General features: G+C 39.4%; 1 protein-coding gene across 1 annotated transcript in view; it reads right to left on the minus strand.

Annotated features, from left to right (window-relative positions):
* The window catches only part of LOC145981026 (C-Maf-inducing protein-like), a 266,610-nt gene that overhangs the window by 52,345 nt on the left and 197,488 nt on the right, over positions 1–16,777 (minus strand). The window contains exons 5-6 of the mRNA XM_083114123.1: positions 12,574–12,663; positions 6,402–6,590 (exon numbers count right to left, since the gene is read on the minus strand). Coding sequence (XP_082970249.1) covers positions 6,402–6,590; positions 12,574–12,663 — 279 coding nt within the window. The remainder of the gene's footprint in view (positions 1–6,401; positions 6,591–12,573; positions 12,664–16,777) is intronic.

Here is a 16,777-nt window from a genome sequence, read left to right on the forward strand (position 1 = left end):
AGCTATTTTTACTTTAAAAACGGAGCATAAGAACAGGGTTCGACATAACGCCGACCTCTGTGATGGAGTAACATCATTGAAAAAATATGCTTTTAATAGTTTTATACAGGGTGAGGCAAAAGTCAGGTCCAGGGTGCAAAATTCTGGGGGGACAAGTGATTTCCTCCACAAATAATTTCGGAAGGGGGGGGGGTAGAGTTTTTGCTATAAGAAAGATAAGCAATTGGTTTAGACTTCAAATATGCTTTAGTAAGGATAAATAATATCGAAAACGCACACAAAGAAGGAAATATAATGTCTGTCTTGGAGTGTGATAGTGAGTGTTGTACTCACTCTCACTCTCTCTCTCTCTCTCTCCTTCAAGAGACTATTAACGAATCTACACTAATAACAATATATGCAGAGTAAAAGTAAAACAATAATGCAAGTCAAGTATAAATGTGAAACTAAACAAAAACTTAAATAAAATAAAAACATGTAATTTATTTACATTTTAACCAGTTGGTAAATGAATTCGTTTGCTACTTTATAAATATATATATATATATATATAAAAGTAGGCTACAAATGCATTCATATGTGTGTGTATTATATACATACATATATGTAATATATTTTTCATAATTAATTATTGATTTGCTTTTATATAAATTAACATAATAAATATGTATATCATAATAATTAATACATGGGTGTGTGTGTGTGTGTAAAGTAAGACTCCATTGATTTCACACCCTGGTCAAGTTAAATAGATGAATGCCCACACTGTCGCCAGACCTAACACCCCTGGATTTCTACTTGTGGGGGCATGTACTGTTGGGAGCTGAGAAGACTGCAAGGCTGAGGAATGCGAAACTGTTGTCGCCGTGCGCAGCCAGCTAGTCTTCCTTTCAGGGTGGCAGCGGCATAAATGAAAAAGGCATGGTACGAAAACGCATTGCAAATGAATGGAAGATATTACATAGCAACAAGTGAAAGCAATACTAATAATGGAGGAATTTTATTTTGATTATTAAAGTATTTGTACAATAACATGCTTTCCACTCACCTTTCATCAGTCATCGTCACTATCTGATAAGGTTTGTGCCAATTCCGATCCCGAAGATGAATCGCTGTCACTGATGTTGTCGTCTTCATCACTGTCAATACCACCTAGTGAAATAACGATTCTATCCACAGTGTCCTCCATCAGACCATCTTTCTGCCAGTAGTCCTGTTCGACAGTGATGACATGCCTGTCATATCCTTCCCAGTCAGCTGGCGTCACAGATTCCACCGCACTCTTTGTCACTTCCTCCAACCTTGACAACGTCAAATCTCCTGTTATATTTTTCTCCCTCACAAGTCGTTTTATTTTAGCCCACGCTAGTTCAATGGCATTCAATTCGCACATGTAAGGAGGCAACCGAAGCACTGAATGGCCATTAGTCTTCAAAAGTTCGTCCACACGAAAAATCTTATCTGGCGGCCTGTACTTTTCGATCAATTGGAATAATTCAAATTTTTTCATGCTTTCTGAAAATGGCACTTTGTTTAGTCTTAACCAGTCTATCATCTCCTGCTTCACAGAATATTTAGTCGGAGGCTTATTCACCTGTATGTTGTGGTAGGGAGCGTTATCCAATACACAAACACTTGCCCTCGGGAGGGCCGGCAGAAGTTTTTCCCTCACCCATTTCTCGAAGTTAACGGAATTCATCTGTCCATGATAGTCTCCGGTTGCCTTTCCTGCCCTAAAAATCAAGTTTGATACATTTATGAAGCCGTGCCTTGAACCAGCATGAACTAAAATTAACCTATTGGAAGAACTGGTGTTGGTTGACACTCCTTGTACTGAATCACTTTGCCAGCATTTCCCAAAGGTGAGATTGTTGTCGACCCATGACTCGTCGATATATACTATCACACGATTCTCCGATCTCAATTTTTTAATTGCCCTTAGATATTTGGCACGCCAATGAACAATATTTGGACGTTCTATGAGAATTTTTTTGTTGCTTCTGCATTTTTTCCAACTGAAACCCATATCATGAAGCAGACGACGTAAACTATGCACTTTCCACGGAAAATTAATTTTTTCACGAATGGCTGAAAGAAGTTTCGGTGCCGTTGGTATTGTATTTTTCACAAGGTAAAATTCTTGTATTACGTCTCTGATGACCCTTCGATCGAATTCGTCGCAATGGAATCTGTATTGCTCGGCTCGTCGTCGTTTCTTACCCGGTGTAGACAGTGACGTCTCGCCCGCTTCATGGGCCTCTTTCCTTATTTTTGATACACTCCGCATAGATACGCCCGTGTAATTAGACACACGCAAATTTGATTGCTGTAGCAAGTACTTTAATTTTCCTTCTTTGGCCTCTTCATCACACTGCTGTATCACGTTTCTTATTATCTCCCTAGCTTCACTGTGAATTGTCTGTCCCATTCTTCGCGAAGAAGACATACTCGCACTGCAACAATGGAACAAGAGCACTGAAGTTAGCAAGACGCACACACACAGATCCAAAATAGTTGAGAAAGTAGCGCAGTCTTCCCTCCCGAAGCTGAAAAAAGAGGGTCGTGGGAGGTTCCAACCCTGACGTCAATCAAGGGACAGGGGTGACGCTGTCACTGACCTTTCCGCTTGTTATAGGATCTGCATTTGTGCGAGGGAACTTGAAAGTGCCTTGTGTTTCCTTTTCTGTAGCTTGTGTGATAGTGGGGATGTTCTTTTTTTTTGCAACAACAGTAACACTTCAGTAAGATGCCGCGCAATTGTGCTGTTGCTTTGTGCCAGAACAACGCAAGAAATATAGTAGGTGTAAGCTATTTGCTCCCAAAGCATAGGGGGGTTAGGGTTCAAGCCCCCCCCCCCTACCGAAACTTCTGGCATGTTGGATTAATGCGAGTTCAGAAACTAAAATTTGTAACATATTTTTTAAAAAATATTCGCAGTTGCACAAAATACAACAGACACACAATTCTGAAATGATCGAGTTGAAATTTTCAAACATTTTGAATTCTGAAATTTGAGCGAAATGGGTTTCATTCTCAGAATCACAGCCCACCCGCGACCCCTTCATTTTCACTTCTGCTGTCCTCTTTCCAGTGCTGTTCCTGGATCAGACTGAAAATTCTCTTGCGATTGTCCCAAAATTCCAGTTACAACTTTTAATTCCCTGTTCCATAAGGGTTTAAATGGCCCTTCATAAGTGTTCAAACCTAGAATATCCTGCTTCATAGCGTGTTACATTCACTATCCTTCACCCAGAAGTCGATATACGGTAGTACATACTGTACATTTAACCTATATGCGGTCCTATAAAGCACATACTTGTATAGTGCATAGTGGTTGTATATAATGCTGTTTGAAAAGCATAGGAACAATATGAGCGTCGGAAAGTGGGATCGAACTGGTCTATAGAATATACATCGTTTATTGCAAGTTACAAAATAGCACAATGTTTGTTAGTTTCATTGTTAATAACTGAAATAAAGTCCAGTTAGTTAGTATTCGAACAGAATAACCGAAGAAAAACAGCGTTAGATATAAAAATTGAGGTTACAATGCAGGTACCAGGTTATGTTTTACTATTTAAACCAAAGAATTACTGCTTTCGACAGTTTTCAAAATTCCAAAAATTAAGTTTCGTGTGAATGGTCAAACAACATAATTTTTATGACTAAAGATTATGCGACGCCCATGGGAAAAATTAAGAGTGAACCCCCTCCCCAACATTCTTCCTGCCTATGGCCATGTCCCAAAGGATCCGATTATGTGCAAGATGTGGGTTTCAAAGTGTAAGAGATTAGATCCTGTTAATATCAAAAGAGCCACAGTGTGCTCATCGCATTTTCTGGATGCCGATTACAAACGAAACTTAAAAGCAGAACTGCTGAGCAATGCCTGTAGAACGCAGCTTAATAAAAACGCTGAACCAAGTTTAAATTTACCTGGTTGTGTGGTGAATTGTAGTGTGCAACAGCCAAATTACATAATTGATCGAAGTGGACGTGCCAATAAACGTCAAGATTCGAAAGCGAGCAGTGGAAAACTTGAAGAGTCATCTTCTTGCAAAAGAATTTGCATGGCACACAATAATTCAGAGACTTTGAGTACTGGAAATATACTCAATATACCCAATCTCCAAGAATAATAGTGAGTTGAAACTGTGAAAAAGAAATTAAAATGTGCTGAAGAACAAGTAAAGAAACAATGCAATCGTTTATTACATAAAGTGAAGAATGTTCAAATTAGCAATAAACGTTTGAGGCAACAATTAGCAAAACTTCACAAATTAAAGCAATCTGCTTCCAACGTGTCTAAGAAAGTAAGGGTGTGTGCTTTTTGTGTATTTCCTAGCGTCTGTTAATGCTTCTTCGCGAGAGCACCTGACACGGTCATCCCTCGGGAAAGATGTGAGCAACCGGAGACTCCCGATTCCATTATCAGATTCTCACCCTTTCCTACAGGAATTTCTGTATGTCTGGCAACACTGAAAAATTGAACACCAAGTCGAAACTTCGCTCCCCACACTTCCTCCCCGTTCACCCCCGAACCTCACCCCGCACTCGCAGTCTTCTCAGCTCTCAACAGTACGTGTATGCTAAGAATATTAAGAGTTTGGACAACTTCAAAGAAAAGATCACAGGCGCTATAGATCGAGGAAAAAACGAAAAGTCCCCGCGCAGCTTGCCTTCTTCCCTCCACCTCGGACCATAAGGACCATAACGAAGCATGGTCCACTCTCCCCCTCCCCTACTCGCGGGAGATCGGTGCACAGGAGTCGCGGGTCTGCGCAGGTTGTTATGCTCGTGGTTCCACTATATCTCCCAAATCCCCCCTACCACACTAGCAGACGGCTTATGCATATGGGAGGGTCGAACTAAAGCAGATGGTGCGCTTACTGAACACACACTTTGACTGTAACCATTACATATCAATCATGTGTGTGCGTGTATGAACGTCGTGCTTTTATGTAACCTGACTCATTCTATATAAAATAATGTTATAGTTCAAGACCTAATTCGAACACCAGCTCGAGAGGAAGCCGACCGGACGCGTACCTGGTTTCGAGCCAGCACCCGTATTTCTGAGAAGCGCTGTTGCCATTTTTACCTACAGTGTCTAGACATCCAACAGGAACTGCCACGATATTACTCCACAACACAATAACACAACCTAAGCAGAGATAACCTTACGTTATGAAATCTCTAAAGAAACTGAATTTGCAACTCTCATTTACTCCACGTGAACTCGACAGGAGAATATACTGGGCTCGACGTGGACTTGACACGTGGTTGCCAGAGGGAAACTGATCTTTCTTTGAAGTAAAGTGGCGTTCGAATCAGGACTTCAACTTTATCAAGTCTCCAATCCCAACTTTGCCCAATCGTCCTATCAAATCTAACTACAATTGATTAAATCGAACACTCTGCAAATATTTATTTACTCTGTATTTCTTGGTTATATATTCTGCTCTCGAAGGCTTACGGTGACCGCCTTGTTTTGATTCTCGGGCTCGCCCCTCCCCCCCCAGAACCGGGAGGCCTACGCCGAGTTCCAATCACAGCGATCGATTGGGGGAAAGAAGAGTTCCGATGCGGGAATTAATGAGATTTCCTCGTCCACACCGTGTCTGTATTGGGAACGAGGTGTGGATAAGATTCCAAGGATTCTGCCACTTCCGATCAGTAGGGAGGCTGCCTGACGATGTAGGGGAGATTGGGGCACATTTGAACACTTCACCAATTTTATTACTTCATAGTCAAAATTGTTTTATTACTTTGTAATAGAAAAATAAATACAGTCTTCCCATACATGTAAACATTATTAAGAACAAAAATGAAAGTTATTTTTCAAGTTAATGCATTAAACAAAACATCGGTATATGTTCAAATCTACTCAATGAATGGGAGAAATTTGAAAATGTGTATATTATTAGAGTATGCTATTATCTCTGCATCGAAACTACAAAATATTAAAAGTATTTACCAGCGCGTAGGAGTCTACCTGTTTTTTACTTTTCCATTTTAACAACGAAGTTCTCCAGTCTTGACAGGGATTTTTATTTCAGAGTTATCCCTTCATCAATCACATCAAATCATCATTCATCTCATCGTCGCAATTAGGTAACAGTGGCAAAAAAGCATTGCTAATAACAAAACAAAAAACAAATACGATGTATGGGCTGTTAGTTACAATTATAAATATTTGCAATTATATAAAAAAAATCACAATATAAAATATTATCAACAAATATAAGCACAGATGAGTCTTAAATATAACGCATATAAACAAACTAACATTAAGTAGAATAAGAAAAGAGATTGGCAAGAAAAAAATAGATTTAAGACTATATTCACTTCAGAGGCAACACAGGAAGAAGTTGTGTAAGCAGATGAGGGGATATACTCACCACGTTGTGCTTGAGGATCCTGTGAACGATGGGAGTGAATATATCACAAATGAGAGGCGACCGCGGGTGCTTATTGCAGTGGTCGGAGAAAAACCTGCACATTTCGGGCGAGGGAGGGTTGTTCTCCAGCAGGGGCGCCACAGACTCTATCACCTCCTCGCTCCTCCCGCGATCCGACCACGGCGAGTCCTGCCAACAATGAGAGTGATAATTAAGACCTGGGAACGGAATTACATGTAACTACATAAATGTAATTTTGTTTGAGAGTTCTGTTAAGCTCGAAAATATTTTACATACATTAACATTTAGCATATATTTTACACATTTCAGTTATTATTACATATAATTTCCATATTTCCAAATATTTTCCAATATATATTCCATATTCATGCTATTACTGTACTACATTTCTACATATTCCCTTCTTGTGTTAAATAGCAAAGGTTTTCATCTTTTATTTTATCAATATTATTTTAACATTCTTGTCAACAACAGAGAATGCATGTTTTAATATTCTCCCATTACTTCATGCGATATTTAATACGGTTTCAGTCAATGTACATATGTCTTTAGGGACAACAGGGGGATATTCACGCTTCAGCACTTGAAAGCAAGTTTGGTAATCCATTGTTTTCGTAACAAATAATAAAGCACAATTTCTATTTGAATTTTGCATCACAATTAATGTCGTGTAAGCCCAATGTATTTTATTTAGACATGTATTTGTACTTCCTTAATGAAAATTGCCATTTTTCACAATTGTAAATCCATATTTAATTACATTGCTCTTTAATTTTGCCTTAGAATATGCTGTTAGGAAGATAAAAGAAACTAAAGAAGGACTAAAATTAAATGGTGTGACTCAGTTGTTAGCATATGCAGATGATATAGACTTACTGGGGGATGATGTGAATACAATTAAGAATAATGCTAAAATATTTTTCAAAACTGCTAAAGAGATAGGTTTGGAAGTTAACAAAGAGAAAACTAAATATATGCTTACAGGCCGAAACCAAGTGTTAGGTAATAATCAAAATCTAATTATTGATAACAACTCGTTTAAACCAGTTTCCAAATTCAATTACTTAAATATTAACAAATGAAAATTATATTAAAAAGGAAACAAAAAGTAGGCTTAATTCAGGAAATGCATGTTACTTCTCTCTTCATAAACTTTTGTCTTCTCGTTTAATATCTAAGAAACTAAAAGTTAAAATATACAAAAAAGTAATTTTGCCTGTAGTATTATATGGATGTGAAACTAGGTCCCTTACATTGAAAGAGGAACATAAATTGAGAGTATTTGAAAATAAGATTGTTAGGAAAATATTTGGACCTAAAAGGGATGAGGAGACAGGTGAGTGGAGAAGGTTACATAATTTAGAACTGCATAATTTGTATTCATGTCCAGATATTATTAGAATAATTAAATCAAGAAGACTTAGGTGGGCAGGCCATGTGGCACGAATGGGAGAGGAAAGAGGAGTTTACAGGATTCTTGTTGGGAAACCTGACGGTAAGAGACCTGTAGGAAGGCCAAGACGAAGATGTAGGGACAACGTTGAGATGGACCTAAGGGAAATCGGTAGGGATGGAAAAGAGTATATAGATCTTGCTCAAGATAGGGAAAGATGGAAGGCCTGTGTTGCTGCAGCCATGAACCTTCGGGTTTAAGAAGGCTAGAGAGTTAGTTAGTTAGTTAGTTAGTTAGTTAATATTTAATTACATTTAATTTAATTTAATCTCATCTTCATGATATGAGTGACGTTAGCTCTCGAAAGCTTTGAATCCTTTCCATGACTCACCTGGTCGATAGACCGAGACAATCTACTAGTCACTCGTCGCCAGCAAATCTTAAAGACTCCCTTCAAAAATGTAATTCATTTCCCATTCAAATTCGTCAGTTCATCATACCGCAGAAAACAACTTCACTAAGATAAATATTAGATAATGACCCTTGCGGAGACTAATTTCAAAGAGGTGGCTAATTCAACCAAAGAGGCTGCCTGACCTCCAAAGTTCTCCCAAACAATGCTTTTCCAAAACTTGGTCTCTATACTGATCGTGGCAGTGGCGTATACTGAGTCCAGGATCTGGGCTCTCTCACTATGTCACGTGGTCCTAGGCTATGCATGGAAATAAATTTACCAACTCCTAAGAAATCAGGTTGCCAACTCCTAAGAAATCATGTTGCCAACTCCTAAGAAATCATGTTGCCAGCCCATAAGAAATCAGGTTGCCAGCCCATAAGAAATCAGGTTGCCAACCCATAAGAAATCAGGTTGCCAACCCATAAGAAATCAGGTTGCCAACCCATAAGAAATCAGGTTGCCAACCCATAAGAAATCAGGTTGCCAACCCATAGGAGTTCAGGTTGCCAACTCATAGGAGTTCAGGTTGCCAACTCATAGGAGTTCAGGTTGCCAACTCATAAGAAATCAGGTTGCCAACTCATAAGAAATCAGGTTGCCAACTCATAAGAAATCAGGTTGCCAACTCATAAGAAATCAGATTGCCAACTCCAGAAACAGCATCATCTCACTGATATGAATCGTGGTCCCAAATGCCTGACCTACGTTTTGCTACATAGCCTCCATCTGTCCACCAATCGTCTTCGGAGGTGTGTGGCTCGATGAGTGTCAAACCGTGTCAAACCACCTCAGTTGCGAAGTAAAAGCTGTAGGGGTAGCATCGCTCTCCCGTTACAACGTTGCCAAGCGTACGTCTGTTTTGGTCAGTTGTTTGTTTGTACAGTGTTTTGGTGTTTTGTGTAAATTTTCCGTGCTTCATCTCTCACAGTAGCGAACATCTCTTACTGACATTAATTATCAGTCCGGGAACTTTTTGATATCACCCGTTACACCATTTACGGCCGCTTCGTTGACTTTATTTTTTATAATTCTGAAATGATAATCTTGCAGACAAAGTTAGCAGCATTAATGAAACGACCCATTAAGGTCTTGAAACCACTGTTCGCTTCCCTGTTCGACTAATTAAAAAGCTCCCTAATGACCTCGCTTAGTTCCCAGTTGACATTTGTGAGTGATGACCAATACAATATTTAATTTGGGACGGAGAGTCTCGTATTTCATTAGGGATTACACAGAGAGGGAAGCGGAGACGATCTGGCAGGAATTAAAAGGCGAAGGAAATTAGGTTGAATCCTCAGGGCGGGTCTTTGTTTGCTTGTGGCGATCGATGACGGCTGGGGGAGACGCACGTCTTGTGGACAGACAGGGCCAAAGGTAGCGGTTGCTTTGTCTACATGAAGGCTAAGTGAATGAATAAAAGATACGAGGGTTATCCAGAAAATAAAGACCGTTTGGTTATACAAAATGTAAAACACAATATTTGTTGGAAAAAACAATTATGTTACACACCTGAAGCTTCGTTAACTTCTCTACATAATCATCTCCTACATTTAAATATTTGTCGTATCTGGGCACGAGCTTCAGAATTCCCATGTTATACTCTTCTGCCGCCAGTTCATTAAGCCAGGTGGTCACTGCATTCAAACAAAAGACCACCAAAAGGCACTACGATCAATGCAAATCGTTATTGTGAGACTCTTAGAAAACTACGGCGAGCCATCCAAAACAGGAGGCGAGGAATGCTTTCTGGAGGAATTGTGCTTCTGCACGACAATGCCCGCCCTCACACTGCACGTGCAACTCAAGAATTGCTGGATCAATTCCGATGGGAAATTTTTGATCATCCACCCTATAGTCCGGACCTTGCTCCTAGCGATTTCCACCTTTTCCCTAAGCTGAAAGAATTTCTGGACGGTAAACGTGTTGGAAGTGATGAAGAGTTGGAGAATGCAGTGACCACCTGGTTTAATGAACTGGCGGCAGAAGAGTATATATAACATGGGAATTCTGAAGCTCGTGCTCAGATACGACAAATGTTTAAATGTAGGAGGTGATTATGTAGAGAAGTGAAGGAAGCTTCAGGTATGTAACAGAACTGTTGTTTTTTTCCAATAAATATTGTTTTTCATGTTGTATAACCAAACGGTCTTTATTTTCTGGATGGCCCTCGTACATAACACTCCCTGGTTCGAATCCTGACCTGCGCGTGGATCTCCTTCCAGGGTTGTTAAAGATCCAAGAACCCATAAATTCTAACTAGTTCCGCAACAAGACCGGAATCTTTTTTCTTGGATTTAAATTGAACCGGAATAAAGGTTCCAGCACAGTATTTAAATTGATGCGGGGAAAAAAAGGTTCCTGGACCGTATTTAAGTTAGTCCGAAGCCGCGAATCATTCACTTTGTGATAAAAGCAAGAGACTTAGTAGGATTAATTGTTATATCATTAAATATATTTTTCTTCGAGTAGCCAATCGATATCTGCATCCTGACGGCCGCCATCTTGAAAATAATCCGCCATCTTGGTTATATTTTGATTTGATATATCTCAGAAACTATGTCCCCTATCACCGTCCGGTTTTCTCAGAAATGTTCCAAATAGTGTAAACTTTCATAATAAATCAATAAATATGTTTTTGAGAAATAAAAAAATAGAAGTTTTGCAGAAAAACTACAAAATATTTTAAGAGAATAACTGGGAGTTAAAAGTCTTAATAATTCTCGAACCAATCAATAGTATTTTATATTTTGTAAAATTACGAAGTGTTTTTGTTAGAACTGAACCCCTATTTTTTTAGCTTTATAAATTAACCTTAAATAACATTTTAAGATAAATACAATTAACAAACAAGGCAACATGATTGTCAAAACTGCCCTTAAGCCTGATTTAGACGTAAGCATTATCCTTAACATTTGTGCAATGACCAAAATGTTACCGTGTGAAGTGAAAAAAAATCTTGCATATTTCATGGCATTTTTCGGGGATAGGATCGATCGAACAAGTTTGGAAAAATTCCACAGAATACTCCCTGCCCCACCGTTCAGAGCTGTTATAACCTCCTGTAGGTCATCGAATATCATGCCACGAAGCACAGACTTAGCTCAGACTTTATGGTATCCCAAACTTTCAATCATTGCGTGTGCTGCCCCATGGGACATGTGCATTGCATCAGAAATTTCCTGGATGGTGATGCTTCTATCTTCTCGAATGAGCTCATCCCTGTGGCGGTTGTCGTCGGTCAACGACGTTGATGGCCTGCCACTCCTTGTCATGTCCACATTTTCGGTTTCTCCCACTTTGAACTTAACTACTTAAGTCTGAGCTAAAGCCCCTATCACACGGAACTGGATTTCTAGTAGGAACGCTCTAGTTGACGCTGGACTGGCTACCCATTTGCTAGTTTTCGCCTCACACGGTACTTGTTACACCGTACTTGTCGATAGTCTTTCGTTCCCATAATGGCGGCCGCGCGAGATGTAAACAACGTATCACTTCACACTTTTAAAATACGATAACTATTCAACCGAGAGGAATATCGCTTCGTATTAAATGGTTTTAGGTAGAGAAGAACGGCGCTGATAAAATACATACTTTACAACGTTTACCATACACGTATGGAAGAATATTTTAGCTTTTTCAATTGTAAACATGCCTTTCGTGCTGTATGCACTCGGAAACCACAGACAAAAAAGGCTACTTTGCAAACTCACAGATTATCTTCACATGGCCAAACTTTGCTCTGATTGGCTGTTCCACAGAATCTAGTCGAAGAAGTTAGTAGCAATTAGAACATGTCCTATTCCTCAAAACCAGTCAAGCAGTTAGCCAGGCGGCCATAATTTCTACCTAGAAAGTCAGTTCATCGCCAACTAGGGCATTCCAACTAGAAATCCAGTTCCGTGTGATTCAGGCTTAAGTCTGTGCTTCGTGGCATGAGATTCGATGACCTACAGGAGGTTAAAACAGCTCTGAACGATGGGGCAGGGAGTATTCTGTGGAATGTTTCCAAACTGGTTTTGAGGGCTGGATACAACGCTGGCACAAATCCATAGAATGTGATGGCAACTCTGAGTAGAGGACACTACAGGCAAACTATATGTATGTTCTTGGTTTCAATCTTTCCATTATTAAACAAATTATACCTCAACAGGAAAAACTTTTTTGATACCTCCTCGTATTACATGAAATGCTTCCGTGTATGCTATAACATTTTTGGAAGCATTAGCAAAAATGTTAAAGGATATGCTTCTGTCTAAAGCGGGTCTTACACTTATTTGTCAATTCTCCACGATCTTGCTCACCTGGCCCAGTAGGCTAGAGGCGACATCTATAGGAACTTGAGCAACGCATTCGTCCTGCAGAGGCGTGGATGTTGCGAACTCCACCAGGTTCTGGAAGGCAAAATGAATAGGAATTATTCACTCACACATCGCAAATATTGAATATATTAAATTGCAAATGTATTTTAGGAGCTAAACGAATCCAATAAACAATATTGATAAGACAGTCGCGTATCTAGAAATATATTTCGACGGGGGCGGTCCGAACCAAGGAAACGAATCAGTAAACAAGGTTTGTAGTTGGCGACGAAAATTTGTCATGGTCTGTTTTTGATTCACTCAGTAGAACTCAATCTCTTTTCATTTACTCGAACGAGTTACAGTTGCTGTTAAATCTTCAAACTTTCCACGTTACCAATGTTCTCGTATCGGTTCCTCGAAAGCAGACGGAAGTTAAGCTAACTATCGTTGATTTACGTTGGCGCCAACGCCGGCCCGTACCCAAGGATACGCTTCATGTTTTTGTGTGCAATGACATGTTATAGGTAAAGTGAATGCATCACTTCAATGTGAACGACAGTGTTGCAATGTGCAAATTTTAAACACCAGAACAAGAACAATATCCAGGAGATGCGGTAGCCACTGGCGCCGTCAAACGGTTGGACGGGAACTTGAAGTTACAAAGCCATAGACCGCGGCTCAAGAAACTCAAGAGTGATCTACTAAACTTCATCAAATTACATTGGAGAGTGTATTATTTGCATTACATTTTGTGTGTAACATATTTGAACCAAAAAATATTATTGCTCGTTTTAAACATCCGGCAATAGTTTCTATTTTACGTTAATAACAACTAGCTACAAGTCAGTATATTCAGTTTACCTGAAGACATAAGCTGTTCATGGGGTTTTTAGGATCTTACATCAGGAAATGCGAACTTGTGTACTCGATTTCGCGTGTTCAGTTTCTGACATTGTTCCCTATCTGGATATTGCAACACAAGCGCTTAGATTTGGATTTCGTTTCAATGGTTACATTCACCTCTTACCGTAGTTTCGTCATCACGACGACAGGAAGCGATTGGCCCAACCTCTATATTTCTATTTACCTTGGTTGGCGCAGTCTTTTCAAGGAATGGACGCCGCTTCTTGATTCCCCGAATTCTTCTCCCGCGTGGAGGCAGCTTGTCTGTTGCTGCCAGGGCACAGCTCCTCTCGTATAAATATTGAAAGGGCCTGCAGAGAGAGGATCTCCACGAGGAGGAGTTTTGGCGAAAAGAGAAATAAAGAGAAAGGAGACTCCCTCGTGAATAACAAAGCAGATGCACATATTGAAGTCTTCTGACGAGGCTCATATTTCCTCCAGAGAAGGAAAGTCTCTCGAGGGAGAACTTTGTCTCATATTCCAAGCATACGTCCTGGCCCCTTTTCTCCGCTCTTGACAACAGGCTGAAAAGTTCACTTTATGCTCACATGGACTAATCGAGACTGGACCTACAGTTTAAAGTTGGATCCGAACCACGGGGCATCGAACCCGCGACTCCTTGATTACAAGGCGACGACGTTATCCTTCGACTAAATTGACAGAGTCTATTCACATGCTCTCTTGACTCATTTCCAAATACTCTTTAGAGCGTTTTTATTTATATATTTATTTGATTTGAGCTTTCCAGTTATGCACCGGATATACCTTTGTTTATTACATTTCAAAATTTTATAATACAATATTTTCTCTTCTAATGTAATTGGTAAGTACACAAACACAGCCTATTGTGCGAGACAATGAGCATAGAAAGTGAATATATAAAGCCTTTTTCATGTACTGAGTTCATAAACTTGATCAAACAAATTACGAAATCATCTCATAAGAGGGTAAAAAAAACAACAGACAAGAAATGGAATAACTACGGAGTACTTCTCGTGTGTGTAGATGGATGCAGATTCTCATTTGTAGTTTTAGTGGCAAAGTATACAGGGTGTATCATAAGTAATAGCGCAACCTGACACAGTTGAAAGTACACGATAATAGAAGCAAAAAAGTCTCAGTAAACATGGGTCTGCAAACGAGTCGTTTTCGAGATAATTTCGAATGTGTGGTTACAAGGCGCCACTGACTTCATTGTTTGTAAACGTCATGGTAAAATGCTAATAATACAGTAAGAAAAGTCATTGGAGATCTCACTGCTTTAATTGAACATTCTACTTACTTTAACAAACATCAGTATGTTACATGTTACAATTACTATACACTCGTACCTGTTAAAGAAGGTGTTCAAAGTGTCTTCCTTGCACTGGATGCAACACTGTACGCGATTCCGCATTGAGTTTCGGTTCATTTCGGAATTGGTCACAAGCCATGTACAATTCTCTGTACTGATTGTATCCATCCTGTTTGATTACAACGCCACCTTTCCGAAATGCTCTGTTTTGTAAACAGGGAGCAAACCTCGGAAGGAAGCACTCGGTGTTTACAAAATGCAATCAGTGACGGCTTGTAGCAACACATTCGCACACATTATAAGCATTTTAACAAAAAGGACGACGTTTACAAACAATGAAGTCAGTGGCGGCTTGTTACCACACATTCGCAATTATCTCGAAAACGGCTCGTTTGCAGACCCATGTTTACTGAGACTTTTTTGCTTCTATTATCGTGTACTTTCAACTGTGTCAGTTTGCGCTATTACTTATGAGACACCCTGTATGTATCCATTTCTTAAAAATACCCACACACTAGTAACCTACATTTATTTATAGCAAAAGAAAATATTTCACAAAATCCCTTGTTCTCTCCATATTTCTTTCGGGAATCACTAATAATCCCTTCCGATTTTCAAAACAGTCCTGCACAACTATATTAGCTCTTATTCGTGAACTTGTACATCACATCATGAACAAAACCATTCTTTCCCCGCTACGCAGCTTTCTTCATTCATTTTAAGAAATAAATGTGCACAACCAATCATGATAAATTTTTGGACAAGTCGTACACCCAACGGCGAAAGAAACAGTAGGCGAATTGTCCACCACTATTTTCATTCTGTCTGAATTACACAATGTGATGACAATGAATTGAAATAAAGACGTCAATAAGCAGAGAACAATGCCTGCTACGAACCAACATAGTTTCATTCTTTAAAACAACACAGGATGTAGAATAAAAAAGTAATGAAAATAGCGGTGGACAATTTGCCTATCATTATCTTTGCCGTTGACTGTACATCACTGTGCCAAATGGAATTACCGTTCATTAAGGAAAATAATCAGTTTTGATTAACCGCTAACGAATAGTTCAATACACACTTAAAACGAGGAAAAACAAATCCAACAATAATGCCTGTTGAATCTCACGACGCTACATACCCTGCTGGATTTTGAAATTGAACTTGGACTAGTTGTGTGGTACTGGCTCATCTGCTAGTTTTCGCCTCACAAGATACTTGTACTTGTCTGCATACATTTTGTTCCCACAAGGCATTGCGCAGAGCAGACAAGATGGGGGAGCGGTTTCAAGAACGTTATACTAGCTATTGTGTTATTAAAAATTTAAATTATTAGAAAATTATAGGCTAGAAATTGGCTCGAAATGAAATATGGTGATCAAAGTGACTCAACAAGCTTTTTCACGAACTCGGGTATGCATATTAATGCATGATATTCGCAGGATTCATTCATAAAAAAAGATTTTGTTCAACTAAATATGTCAAACATTTAATACACTGGTAATGATATTATCGGCTAATCACATTTGTCGTGCACAAATCTCATCGCTTTGAATAAATCCCTAAATATTGACGAACACGAATGCACATCATCACTGTTTCTTCTTCTTCTTCTTCGTGACCCTTACCGCCGGGTATATGACAATCTTGGTCAAGGATCTAAGGGGTGTAGAAAACTGGGGACATCCCTCTTACATTTTCTTTTATCGAGAAGCGAACAAAAACAATCAACACTCGGTAACCACAGACAAGAAACTTTCCTTTGGCAAACTCACAGATTATCTTCGCATGACCAAACTTTCGCTTTGATTGGCTGTTCCACAGAATCTAGCAGAGAAATCCATTTGCAATTAGAACACGGCGTAGTCGTCAAAACCAGTCTAGCAACCAGCCTGGCAGACATCATTTCCAGTCAGGTAGTCAAAGTCAGTCTAGTCCCAACTTGGGCATTCCTACTGGAAATCCAGTTCAGTGTGATTTGGCCCTAAAATCATTAAGTTGGAA

This window comes from Lepisma saccharinum, chromosome 28, assembly GCF_977018435.1.
Source record: "Lepisma saccharinum chromosome 28, izLepSacc3.1, whole genome shotgun sequence".
NCBI lineage: Eukaryota > Metazoa > Arthropoda > Insecta > Zygentoma > Lepismatidae > Lepisma > Lepisma saccharinum.